Raw genomic sequence first — 14,508 nt, forward strand, 5'->3', positions numbered from 1 at the left:
TTCCATTTCTACTCCAGTTATTGCTAATGCTATTCCAGATGTAAGCCTTTGGCATATTAGACTTGGGCATTTGCCCCTTTCAGCAATGAGACATCTCAATTTTATCAAGTTGTCTCCTGATTCTGAGTTTATATGTCATGTTTGTCCTCAATCTAAGCAAACTAGATCATCTTTTCCTATTAGCTCTATAAAAACAACAGGAATTTTTGATTTGATACACATTGATACTTGGGGTCCTTATAAGAATGCTACCTACAATGGATACAAATACTTCCTTACTATTGTGGATGATTATAGTAGAGGAACTTGGACATATTTGTTGAGTACTAAAAGTAATGCTTTTCCTGTTTTGAAATCATTTTTGTCTATGGTTGAGAGATAGTTTAACAAAAAGGTTAAGTGCATAAGGTCTGATAATGCTTTGGAACTTGGAAAGGGAACTCATGAAGCTGCTTACTTGAAAGAACATGGGATTCTACATCAACAAAGTTGTGTAGCCACCCCACAACAAAATGGGGTGGTAGAAAGAAAGCACCGTCACCTATTAGAAGTTGCAAGAGGTTTATTTTTTCAATCACATTTTCCTATATCATACTGGGGTGAGTGTGTTCTTACTGCAACACATTTAATTAATATTTTTCCTTCAAAAGTCTTGAAAGGAAAAACACCCTATGAAGTTCTTTTCAATCAATTACCTTCTTATTCATTTTTGAGGTCATTTGGTTGTCTTTGTTATTGTTCAACTCTATCTCAAGGAAGAGGAAAATTTGACCCTAGAGCTATAAAATGTGTTTTCTTAGGATATCCACAAGGGCAAAAAGGATACAAAGTTATGGATTTCAAAACCAGAAAGGTTTTTGTTTCTAGGGATGTCATATTTTATGAAAATAATTTTCCTTTTGCTGACTCTTCTTCTCTGTCATCTTCTCCTATTTTCCCATCCACTAGTCCTTATTTTGACACAACCTCAGACGTCTCTCAAGTCATTCAAATACCCCAACATATTCCTTCTGACCACATTGATTCTAACATGCCGCATTCACAAGAGACAATTGTTACTTCAACAGAACCTAGTCCCCTGAGAAGATCAGGAAGGATTTCACATAGACCAGGTTATTTACATGATTTTGTCTGTAACAGTGTCTACCTTACCAACCTCACCGATTCATGTTTTACTTTCCCTCCTCCTTCTTCTAGTTTTTCTTTCAATGTTCTATCTATGCCTAACCAACAATTTTTTCATTCTCTTAACTCCTACTCTGAGCCTACCAGTTATTCTCAAGCTGCAGGACATCCTGAGTGGAAAGCTGCAATGGATACAGAGATTGCAGCTTTGCAATTAAATAACACTTGGGATATTGTAGATTTGCCTAAAGGAAAGAGAGCTTTACCTTGCAAGTGGGTATATAAGATAAAACTTCATTCGGATGGATCAATAGAGAGATTTAAAGCTAGACTTGTGGTGAGGGAGGACATTCAACGAGAAGGGATTGACTACAATGAGACTTTTTCTCCTGTTGTCAAAATGACAACAATCAGATGCCTCTTGGCAGTGGCAGTGAAGAAAAATTGGACAGTTTCACAATTAGATGTGAATAATGCTTTTTTACATGGATCTTTGGAAGAAGAAGTTTTCATGAAGTTTCCCCCTGGTCTCATTTCACCTTTATCTAATCAGGTTTGTCGACTCAAAAAATCACTATATGGTTTAAAACAGGCTTCACGTCAATGGTATTCTAGGCTTGCAGGTGCTCTTGCCTATAAGGGATACACATCATCTTTGAATGATTATTCTTTGTTCTACAAGACCTCAGGAGATTTTGTCTCTATTCTGGCCGTTTATGTTGACGACATTTTGCTAACAGGAAATGATGTTTCTGAGATTGCAGATATTAAGTCTTTCTTACATTCAGAATTCAAAGTAAAAGATTTAGGCGACATTAATTACTTTCTTGGTATGGAGGTTATTCAAGAAAAACAGGGCTTCATCATCACTCAACGCAAGTTTGCTTTGGATCTAATAAAAGAATTTGATTGCTCACATATTCCTAGTGTTACTTCCCCTTTGGATCCATCTATTAAATTACAAGCAGATGATGATATACCCATTCCTGATCCTACAATTTTCAGACACTTAATAGGAAAGATGAACTACCTGACTCATACCCGTCCAGATTTAGCTTATCCTGTATTGAAGCTCAGTCAGTTTATGCAAAGACCTTGCCGTTCCCATTTTTCTGCTGCACTTCGTGTGTTGAAATATTTGCAGTTGGATCCAGGGCAAGGAATTCTTCTATCATCTGATCCTTCTTTGGAACTCTTAGCTTTTTGCGATGCTGATTGGGGATCTTGCAAGGACACTCGCAGGTCAATCAGTGGTTTTTTTATCACTCTTGGTGGTTCTCCAATTTCATGGAAATCAAAGAAGCAAGCTTCGATCTCCCTTTCTTCTGCTGAAGCCGAGTACCGATCAATGCGGAAGGTCACAACTGAAATAACTTGGTTGGTTCGCTTGCTCGAGGATCTGTCAATTTCCCCTTCATTACCGGTCCCAGTTCACTCCAACAGTCAAGCCGCGATTCATATCGCCCACAACCCAGTTTTCCATGAGCGAACCAAGTATGTTGAGCTTGACTGTCATTTTGTGCGCCAACAATACATCTCGGGTCTCATATCGTTTCAGTTTACTCCTTCAAAGAATCAACTCACCGATCTGTTCACTAAACCACTCTCTGGTTCTTCTCATCATGGAATACTATCCAAGTTGGGGGTTTCGTCATTACCACCCTCATCTCTCCCCTCCAACTTGAAGGGGGATGTTGGCAAGAAGAAGTTCCATGCTTCACTAGCTTCATTATCCATCAGTAGCAGAAAGAAAGAAAGGAAAAATAGTGAAGCAAGTCTAGAGATTTTAGACACAAAAAAGGGAAAGTGTTCAATCTTTTCATAGGTTCCCCTCAACATGCCACGTGAAAGAAATTCAGCCATTCAAGTATATATCTGATAGATGAAATCTCAACCATTGGATGAAGATATTTTGTGATAAAGCAAGCACGTGAGCAGCACAATATTCAACATAGAAAGAATCATAGTTTGTTAGGTGGTTAGAATTATTTGTATAGGATTAGGACAAGTGTACAGCTGAAAATTTTCCTTTTATTCTTTTTCTTTGATTGTTCTGTACTAATACTAGTATATAGAGGAAATATAGGGAGGAGAGAAATATAAGAAAATTTTCCACAAGCTTCTTCCATTTTTACATATATATACCCTCAAAGGTTATTGGTTATCGAATAGTGTTTATATATCCTCATATTCTAATAAATATCGTATGTTTATTCTTTGTTGTTAATTGATTGAATTGTTAAAAAATTGTAACACTATTTTTTTTTACTTTTAAAAATATCATATGACTATAAAAAGTATTTCACTCATATAGTATTAAATATTAATTTCTTTGATTTGATGACTAAATTAAACATCAGTATTTTTTTTTTTAAAATCGCGTTGTTACTATATTAGGATATTATAATTATATGCACTACATATTAACTAAAAATTATGTAATGATAACAAAAATAGCATAATGATATCAACAATGATCCTGGTGGTCCTAATTTTTAAATATTTTGGTACATAACTCATGTCATTCCTTATTATATTCAAAATTTTGAGTTGTCAAACAATATGTAATTAATAAATAATTAGTTATATTATAAACATCTATCAGATCAGAAAGATATTTTATTTTAAAATTTAATAATACCATCGGAATGTGATCCCTTTGATGTGTTGGCATATATATACACGATAAAATGATATCCTAAACATGATCCAAAGACATTTATATTCATGACAATTGTTGAATATAAATGAGATCTCTTCAAATCCATTTTTGGAGTAATTTCATTAACAAATTATATTCCCTTTATTTGAAAAATCTTATTTATTTTTTAATAAATCTAGCGATATAGTTAAAACACTTTCAAAATATTATAATGAAAAAGATAGAAAATAAAGAAGTTGATATCAATAGACGGTTATATTGATTCTAGCACCAATGTCGGGTATCACAAAATATGAACATGTTTTTTCGGAAATAATATGAAGAACACAAAGAGGGGGATACGGACCCATAATAACAATAACGAATCAACTGAGTTACTAAAATTTCAAAATGAAATATTAAAAGCATTAAAAGCGTATATTCTTTTGTTAGGTGAAATAATTATTTATTTTAATTATCTAATTTTATGTTCGGTCTAAGCAATAAGAAATAAAGAGTTTTGACTCTGTAGTTGGTAGAATAAATTTCTCTCCATCTTTTATTTTGTATGGCAATGAGACATTATCACAAATTATTTTTATAATAATTAATTAATGAACACTGTACTGATAAATACGGCACGTATTGATTATTTTTATTTTTATATATGAAATAAACTAGTGACGAGTAAGAAGAATTATTGTTTAATTCATATTTTTTTTGGGACAAGGTACAAATAGTAAGAGACACATCTTAAATAAATTAGGTCTTATGCTCTTGATTTTATTTATTTATTTGTAATTTTATACATTTTTTATCTTATGTGGCACTACACACTCCGTAATTCCACACAATCAAGACGCGTGAGAGATGTTTGAATGTTCCGTAAATCAAAACAATGTACAAAATTACAAAAAAAAAATATTTGAAAGGTAGTAGGACCTAAGTGTAATTAAATATGTCTAAAATTTTAATCATAGTCTAAAAAAGTACTTGTGTCGTGTCCCATTTTATTTTATTTTTCTCTTGGATGGGGAATGGGAAGATATAAGGAAACTAATAGACTGATTTTTATTTTTTATGTAAGAAAAAAAAAAGGAAAATGCACAAATACCCTTCCAATATATGTTCGAAATTTCAAAGTCACTTATACTTTACTAAAGTCCTATTACCCCTAAATTTATTTTATAAATAATTTTCTATCCCTTTTCGGTCTACGTGACACTGACATTGAAAAAATTATCAACACGCACGGAACCCAAAAGATAGTGTCACGTAGACCGAAAAGGGGTAGAAAATTATTTATAAGTTTGGGGGTAATAGGATTTTAATATAGTATAGGTGTCTCTAAGATTTCGATTATAGATTTTGGATACTTATGCATTTTCCCAAATAAAAAAAACTCTTATATAGCTCCAACTAAAAAAGTTAATTCAGTTTGAAATAAATGGTGGTGAAATGATTCAAGATTTCTCCGCTCTTTTTTGTTATAGTGAAATAGTTATATAATTTAACATAACATCAAAATTAGCTCGTCGTTAAGAGATTTTTGATGAAAATTTCATCGAAAATGTTTTCGACATGCCAATCTTAAATGGATTACAGGTACATCAAAAAAGGGAAATAAGAGTTAATGATCAAAAACATATATAATATCTCAGATTTTTTGAATTTCATACCTGAACTATTAGGTGTACAAGTTTATTTTCCACCTAAACTATTACCAACGTACTATTTATCAAAACACACCTTAACGATCCGTTGCTATCTTTTCCTACCTGAACTAACATAATCGTTCAAGTAGAAAAAAATGAATAATTGATAGTTGGTGTAATTTGATAAATATTTGGTGAAAGTTCATACATAAAACTCAAAAAAAAAAAACCAAAATACTTTAAATGTCTTTTTGACCGTCTGTTCAAAAGAAAATGAAAAGAGGGAGAAACATAAATGTTTATGTTCACCTATTCCTAATCCTAACTTTAAATCCATTTTTCATGTAGAGGATAATAGATACATTAGGACAAACCTCATGGCCTTTCACCATTTCAACATGATAATTATGGATAATAGAAGCAGCCACAGCTTTCATTTGTGTGAAAGCCACTTCTTTCCCTAAACAAACCCTTGGCCCTGCATTGAAAGAAAAGAACTTGTAAGATGGCTCATGTTTCACCGTTCCTCGTTCCGAAATCCATCTCTCTGGCTTGAACTCCAATGCATCTTTTCCCCATACCGATTCCATCCTCCCCATCGCGTACAAGATAACCATCACTCTCATCTTGGGATGTACACGGTGTCCACTCGGGAGAACATCGGGTTCTTGTGGAGTCTTTAGTTGAAACGGAACGGGGGGATATAGCCTTAATGATTCACACAATGCCGCGTGCAAATATATTGCATTTTTGAATTCGCCCCCCTTAAAAAGTCTTGGTTTTTCGCCTTCTTCTCCCAATGAGATGATTGACTTGAGTTCTTCCCTTATTTTCTTCTCAATCTCGGGGTGTGTCACAACTAGCCAGATGAACCATGTAAGCCCTGAGCTAGTTGTGTCACGCCCCGCGATCATAAAGTTCAATATGGTATCCCTCAAGAATTTGTCATCAAACATTAGCCCTGTTTTTGTTTCTCCATCATCATTAGCTATGTATGATGCTAATAAATCAACACCCTCCTCCTCTTCATTTTTGTTCAATTTTTTTCCTTTAGCTCTCAATTCATCGCGTTTCATTGTTATATACTTACCTATAACTCGGTCAATGACTTCCCTAGCATCGCGTAATTTCTTTTCAGGCCCAATTCCAAGCCATTTTTGCAACTTCCAAACACATCGTGGCAACAAATTACGTATGACCATGACCTCTCCCATGTCATTCATTGCTTTCATGAAAGCAATGTTGTTAAGATCGACAGAGAGGGAGCCAGGATCGAACCCTGTCACTAATATACAAGTCGTATCAAACGTGAATCTTTGAAAAACATCTTGTAAGTCGAAAACTATACCTTCTTTAGCCATGAATTCGAGGACCGGGACAAGTCCATTTTTCACCATGTCACAACTAGTTTTCACTAAAAATTTGTGAAATGTATGATGCGTGATCAATGTTTTAGCAATTTTCCTTTGATCCTTCCACAAATCAAAGTCAGCATTGAAAATTCCATCACCTAAAACATCAAAAATCTTCTTAAATCCTGGCCCTTTTTGAAAATTCTGAAAATTTGCACTCATAATATAATGTACATTTTTAGGATCTACTGTCCCTAAAATGTCCATATTTGCAAAACATGGACCTTTTACAAAGGCAGTAGCTCCAATTCTTGAAAATAATATTGTAAGGCTTTGGTGGATTGTGTTTATATGGTAAAAAAGGCTTGGGAACTCTCCAAAAAATGGCCATTTCCACCCAAAATCACCTTTTCCTCCAAAAGCCAACACAAAAAAAAAATAAAAAAATTGCTACAAATATTTCAATATAACCTATTGAGGCTAATACTAGAAAATTGAAAGCCATTTCAATGTTTACTCTACTTTGGGGGTTTACATCATTCTTTATGGATAAACTCTCTAGTATTTTATAGAGTCATGATGAGAATATGGTTGAAGTTTTAAGTTATACATACCGACAATGTAAAAATATTTGTATCACGAGATTACCTATAATTAATTATATGTGAGTTAAAGCTCATATATACACTCTTCACTATTGTATTTGTATAATGGATTATAGCTAGCTAGCATGTTTTTATTTTTAAGATTACAAAAGTCGTAATTATTTCAACAAAACTAAAGTCATAGTAACAATATAGTACTCATATTTGGTTTATATATTCCTTTTTTTTTAATTACTAGTTATATCAGATAAGTTGAACACGATATTATCCATTAGTCGTCATTAAAAAGTCTTCGCAATTGCCTTTGTTAAATGTCTAAGCTATCAAAATAGTTTAATTGGCCACTTGTTATCTCATGACACCGTTGCGTAAGGGACACAAATAGTTTGCCATGATAATTGAGGACAAGATTGGCATTTACTTTTACAAACCATCAAGTTTAAATATATGCAATAAGGTAATTGGTTTATTATAAATATAGTTATATTTTATTATATTAAAAATAGCTAAGAAAATCATTAAAAAAAACAACTACATTAGCTAGCTATACACTAATTATACAATATAGCTTGCCAAAAGTCATAGAAAGTTATATACTGACTATACAATATATCTTGCCTATATTTTAGCTATAACAAAAAAAAAGTAAAATATATTTGAAGTTTGAATTTATTAAGGTTATAACTTTACTTAAAAATCTTCGATGTTAGCCTTGGCAATGTGAGTTATCAAAAAAAAAAGGAAAGAAACACTATTTTTAGAACGTACTAAAAATGAATGTAAGATAAACAAATCAAACAGATGGAGTGGACTACATACTTCCACATATAAATTACTATTTTCACCTCCTCTTAATCCTAACTTTAATGCCATGTTTCATGTAGAGCATAAAAGATATATTGGGACAAACAATATGGCCTTTTACCATTTCAATTTGTTAATTGTGAATGATAGTTGAAGCAACAATTTTCATTTGAGTAAATGCCACTTCTTTCCCTAAGCAAGTCCTTGGCCCTGCATTGAAAGAAAAGAATTTGTAAGATGGCTCATGTTTAACGGTTCCCCGATCTGAAATCCATCTCTCTGGCTTTAATTTTGAGGCGTCGTGTCCCCATATGTATTCCATCGTCCCCATTGCATATAACGGAATCATCACTCTCATATTCGAATGAACATGGTGTCCACTTGGAAAAATATCGGGTTCTAGTGGAGTCTTGTGCTGGATTGCAACAGGGGGATATAGCCTTAACGATTCACACAATGCAGCATGTAAATATATTGCATTTTTCACTTCATCCGCCTTAAAAAGCCTCCGTTTTTCGCCTTCTCCTAACAAGACAATTGCCTTAAGTTCTTCCCTTATTTTCTTCTCAATCGCTGGGGTTCGTGACAACTAGCCAAATGAACCAAGTAAGGCCTGAGGCAACTGTGTCATGCCCCGCGAACATGAAGTTCAGTATGGTATCCCTCAAGAACTTGTTGTCAAACTTTAGCCCTGTTTTGGTTTCTGCATCATTTACCATGTATGATGTTAATAAATCATAACCCTCGTCATCTTCCTCTGATTTTATTGCATTGCTCAGTTCTTCACGTTTCATCGATATATACTTGCCAAGGACTTGGTCAAGGTCTTCCTCTGCTTTGCTCAGTTTCTTTTAAGGCTCAAATCCGAGCCATTGTTGCAACTTCCAAACACTTTCGGGAAACAAATGGCGTATGAAAACATACGTCTTTAGCATCATCCATGGCATTCAAGAAGGGAACGTTCACGAGTTCAAGAGAGAGGCAGTCAGGATCACATGTCGTATCAAATGTTAATCTCTTGAAAACATCTTGCAAATCAAGAACTCTGCCTTCATTTCAAGAACCAGAATCAGGCCATTTTCGACCTTGTCAACGTTCGTTTTCACCAAACACTTGTGGAATCTCATATGAATGATCATTTCTCTCGCGAGCTTCCTCTGACTCTTCCACAATTCCAAGTCGGAATTGAAAATTCCATCGCCTAAAACATCGAAGATCTTCTTGAGTTCAAGCCCTTTAGGGAAATTCGGAAAATTTGCACTCATGATATAGTGCACCTTTGCAGGATCCACTGTGCCAAGAATGTCCATGTTAGTAAACCAAAGGCCTTTCACCAAGAAAGTACCCTAGTTCTTGAAAGAACCTCTATACTTCTTGTTGGGAAAACGCGGACAAGCACAAAAGTAAATATTGTAAAAGTAATGAAAATAAAATGGGAAAATAACGACACCAAGAATTTTACGTGGAAACCCTTCTGAATAAGGGAAAAAACCACGGGCCAAGAGGAGCAATTGATATTATTATAGTAAGGAATTTTACACTGTGTAGTCACGAATACAACACTCAAAGTGACTACTACACACTCAAAAGGAACAACACTCTTTTGGTTTCCGTCTTACTAAAATATCGCTCACACTCTATTTTTCTTCACAGACTATTTTCTTATATAGTCTATGGAATATGGAATACCTCACTTTGCTCTCAAAATGGTTTTTCTCTCTAACTTGGTGTGTTCTACAAATGAGCAAGAATGCTCTATTTGTAGAAGGATAAAACCATACATATGTCACTAATGACATATGTAAACATAGCAAAGTCAAAAATGGTTGCAAATTTTACCAATTTGCCAACTACCAAATCTTTTCTTTTCAACTCCAATTACTATTCATTTTTAACAATTGATTGTACCAATTGAATAGCTAAAGTTGATTAAAACAATGGGATGGATTCAACAAATCTCCCCCTCCAGTCCCATTTACTGGAAGAAGGAATCTTCAACTTCTTTAGAGAGAGCTCATGCCCACAAGTTCTTTGCATAACTCGAACTTGTCTTTTGGTATCATCTTAGTCAGCATATCTGCAGGATTTTCACTTGTGTGAATCTTTTTGACGTGAAATGATTCATTCTCCACTTTCTCACGAATCCAATGATATCTGACGTCAATGTGTTTTGTTCTTGCATGGTACATGGATTTCTTGCTCAAGTCTATTGCACTCTGACTGTCACAATAGACAATATACTCCATCTGATTCAAACCAAGCTCTTGAAGAAATCGCTTTAGTCATATCATCTCCTTGCCGGCTTCAGTAGCCGCAATCTACTCAGCTTCAGTTGTAGATAGTGCAACACACTTCTGCAACTTTGACTGCCATGATATAGCTCCCCCTGAAAAAGTAAACAAATATCCAGTAGTCGATTTTCTGTTATCAAGGTCACCTGCCATATCAGAATCTGTATAGCCTTTCAAGATTGGATTTGATGCTCCAAAACACAAGCATTCATCTGAGCTTCCTCTAAGATACCTGAGTATCCATTTCACAGCTTCCCAATGCTCTTTTCCCGGATTTTTGAGAAATCTACTGATAACACCAACTGCGTGAGCAATATCAGGTCTAGTGCACACCATTGCATCATTAGACTTCCAACGACGGAGGAATATGGAACTTTGGCCATGTTCTCTTTTTCCTCCCTAGCTGTAGGACACATCTTCTTGCTCAACTTCATATGACCAGCAAGAGGTATACTAACAGGCTTAGCATTCTTCATATTGAAGCGCTCCAGTACGCGTTCAATTTACTTCTTCTGGGACAAATAAATCTTCCTTTTATCTCTAAGACGAGTAATTTTCATGCCCAAAATTTGCTTGGCATGACCCAAGTCTTTCATATAAAAAGACTTACACAACTCTTTCTTTAGTTCGCCAATCTTGGAAGTATTTTTGCCCACAATCAACATATCATCCACATACAACAAAAGGATGATAAAATCATTGTCAGAAAATTTTTGTACAAATACGCAATGATCTGAAGAAGTCTTTATATAGCCTTGCTCCCCCATAACATATTCAAACTTTTTGTACCACTGTCTAGGAGCTTGTTTTAGGCCATAGAGACTCTTTTTGAGTTTGCATACAAAATTTTCTTTGCCATCTACTTTGAAGCCCTCAGGTTGTTCCATATAAATCTCTTCTTCTAGGTCACCGTGAAGAAAAGCCGTCTTCACATCCATCTGCTCAATCTCTAAATTAAGACTAGCAGCTAAACCTAGAATTGTGCGAATCGAGGACATTTTCACAACAGGAGAAAATATTTCGTCAAAGTCAATACCTTTCCTTTAACCGAATCCCTTAAGAACCAATCTAGCTTTGTACCTGGGCTTCAAGTTGTGTTCTTCAACTTTAACTTTGAACACCCACTTGTTCTTCAAAGCTCTCATGCCCTTGGGCAATTTTACCAACTCATAAGTGTGGTTCTCATGCAAAGACTTCATCTCGTCTTGCATGACTTCAATCCATTGATTCTTGTGCTCATCTTCCATGGCCTCCTCATAACATTGAGGTTCTCCCCCGTCAGTGAGTAACATATACTCATTGGGTGAATAACGGGAGGAAGGAAACCGCTGTCTTGTGGACCTCCGAAGCGGAATATTTGATTCGTCCACAACTTCATGAACAACAAGATCATTAATAACAATATCATTGTTATTATCAACATCAACATGTTGATTTGATACATGATTCTGGGCGTCACCATGATTATCAAACCCAACAACATCATGCACACTTGTGTGAGGAACTTCATCATGATTAACTATACCATCAAAACTTGAAGATTCTACCTTCTTCGCTTTGTCAATATCTTCAATTGTTTGATTCTCCATGAAAATAATATCACGGCTTCTCACAAGTTTCTTTTCAATTGGATCATATAGCCTGTAACCAAATTCATCTAGGCCATATCCAATGAAGATGCATTGCCTTGTCTTGGCATCTAATTTTGACCTCTCATCTTTCGGCACATATACAAAAGCTTTGCAACCAAATACTCTCAAATGGTCATAGGAAACATCCTTTCCATACCAAACACTATTTGGCACATCACTTTGCAAAGCAACAACAGGAGATAGATTAATAACATGTGCAGCGGTCAATAAAGCCTCACCCAAAAATGAGTTCGGCAACTTTGCTTCAGAAAGCAAACATCTAACTCTTTCCATCAAGGTCCTGTTCATCCTCTCAGCCAAACCATTAAGCTGAGGAGTCTCGGGAGGAGTCTTCTGGTGTCTAATACCTTGATGCTTGCAGTATTCGTCAAATGTTCCACTATATTCACCACCATTATCAGTACGAATACATTTAAATTTCTTTCCAGTTTCTCTTTCAACTGAAGCCTGAAACTGCTTAAAGACACCTAACACTTGGTCTTTAGTCTTCAAGACATAGACCCAAAGTTTTCTCGAGCAATCATCAATGAAAGTGATATAGTAAAGTGCACCACCCAATGTCTTTGTCTTCATTGGACCATATAAATCAGAGTGCACTAACTCAAGCAACTCTGTCTTTCTCGAAGGAGGGTAGGACTTAAAGGAAACTCTATTTTGTTTACCAGCCAAGCAGTGCTCACATTTTTCTAATTTAGCACTTTGGAAATTTGACAATAATTTCTTCTTGGCTAGAACATTAAGTCCTTTCTCGCTAATGTGGCTAAGCCTCTTGTGCCATAATGTTGAAGAGCTATCGCTCTCAACCGCATTCACCATATCAACACAAGCAGAGGCCGTAGTCCAGTATAGACTACGACGTTTGTTACCATGAGCCACAATCAAGGAACCCTTAATGAGCTTCCATTTTCCATCACCGTTGGTACTAACATATCCTTCATCATCTAAAACACCAACAGAAATTAGGTGCAGACGAACATCAGGAGCATGTTTCACATTGTTCAAAACTAGTTTAGTTCCAAATACTAGTTTCCAAACAAATTTTACCAATATCAACCACCCTAGAAACAGTCTCATTACCCATACTCAAGGTTCTAAAATCACCAGGAGTGTAGGAAGAGAAAAAATCCTTCCTTGATGTCACATGAGATGCGGCACCAGTGTCCACAACCCAGCTTGGCTCATCACAAGCAATATTTATCATGTTTGCATCAAGAACGATAACAAAATCTTCGGTGGTGACGGTGGCTAGGCAATTTTCATTGCCATCTTGTTTAGTTTCCTCTTTGTTGTTGTTCTCCCTCTTCAACTTCCTGCAGAACTTCTTTGTGTGCTCTTTCATGCCACAATGATAGCACTCAATATCCTTAAGTCTGCCTTTGGATTTGCTCCTATATTGTTCTCTATGCTGAGAACCATGAGTTTTATTTCTCCCCCTGGGGCCAGTTATCAGGTCATCCGACGAAGAGGAACCTTGAGTTTTTCTTCTCATCTCTTCGTTCAAGACACTACTCTTGGAGGAATCCATAGAGATCACACCATCCGGAGCAGAATTTGACAATGACGTTCTAAATGTTTCCCAAGAATCTGGTAGGGAACCAAGTAGAAGCAAGCCTTGAATTTCTTCATCAAATTTGATGCCCATAGCAGATAATTGGTTCATAATCCTCTGAAAATTATTCAGATGGTCTGTCATTGGAGAACCATCATGATACTTCAAACTCAACATCTGCTTTATTAAGAACATTTTGTTGTTGCCAGTCTTTCGAGCATACAAACTTTCAAGATGCTCCCATAGGGTTCGAGCATGTGTTTCCCCAGAAATATGGTTCAATACATTATCGTCGATCCATTGCCTAATGAATCCACAAACCTGTCTATGCAACAAATTCCACTCTTCATCTGTTATATTATCAGGCTTTACAGTGGTAAATACTAGTTTATAAAAATTCTTGACATAAAGCAGATCTTCCATTTTCCCTTTCCAAATGGCATAATTAACACCATTCAAAGTAACCATTCTACTTGTGTTGGCTTCCATTGTTTTCCCCAAAAAATATAGTTATCGCAAATCAAAGTAAATCTTTTCTGATGTGGAAGTTCAGACTGTGCTGCAACCACAGAGCATACTCAGATAAAACCTTGGCTCTGATACTTGTTTGTTGGGAAAACGCGGACAAGCACAAAAGTATATATGGTAAAAGTAATGGAAATAAAATGGGAAAATAACGACACCAATAATTTTACGTGGAAACCCTTCTGAATAAGGGAAAAAACCACGGGCCAAGAGGAGAAATTGATATTATTATAGTAAGGAATTTTACACTGTGTAGTCACGAATACAACACTCAAAGTGACTACTACACACTCAAAAGGAACAACACTC

The 14,508-nt window shown here is 35.4% G+C and overlaps 1 protein-coding gene and 1 pseudogene across 1 annotated transcript; both read right to left on the reverse strand.

Moving 5' to 3' along the window:
- Nucleotides 1–5,396: 5,396 nt before the first annotated feature.
- LOC101267798 (alkane hydroxylase MAH1-like) lies at nucleotides 5,397–7,346 on the reverse strand. The gene has a single exon (XM_004237104.5). It carries the CDS (start codon nucleotides 7,038–7,040, stop codon nucleotides 5,727–5,729), a length of 1,314 nt encoding a protein of 437 aa, XP_004237152.2. The 5' UTR covers nucleotides 7,041–7,346; the 3' UTR covers nucleotides 5,397–5,726.
- An 873-nt stretch (nucleotides 7,347–8,219) lies between these two features.
- Nucleotides 8,220–11,471, reverse strand: LOC101267513 (alkane hydroxylase MAH1-like; annotated as a pseudogene).
- Nucleotides 11,472–14,508: the final 3,037 nt, after the last annotated feature.

Source organism: Solanum lycopersicum, chromosome 4, assembly GCF_036512215.1.
Source record: "Solanum lycopersicum chromosome 4, SLM_r2.1".
Taxonomy (NCBI): domain Eukaryota; kingdom Viridiplantae; phylum Streptophyta; class Magnoliopsida; order Solanales; family Solanaceae; genus Solanum; species Solanum lycopersicum.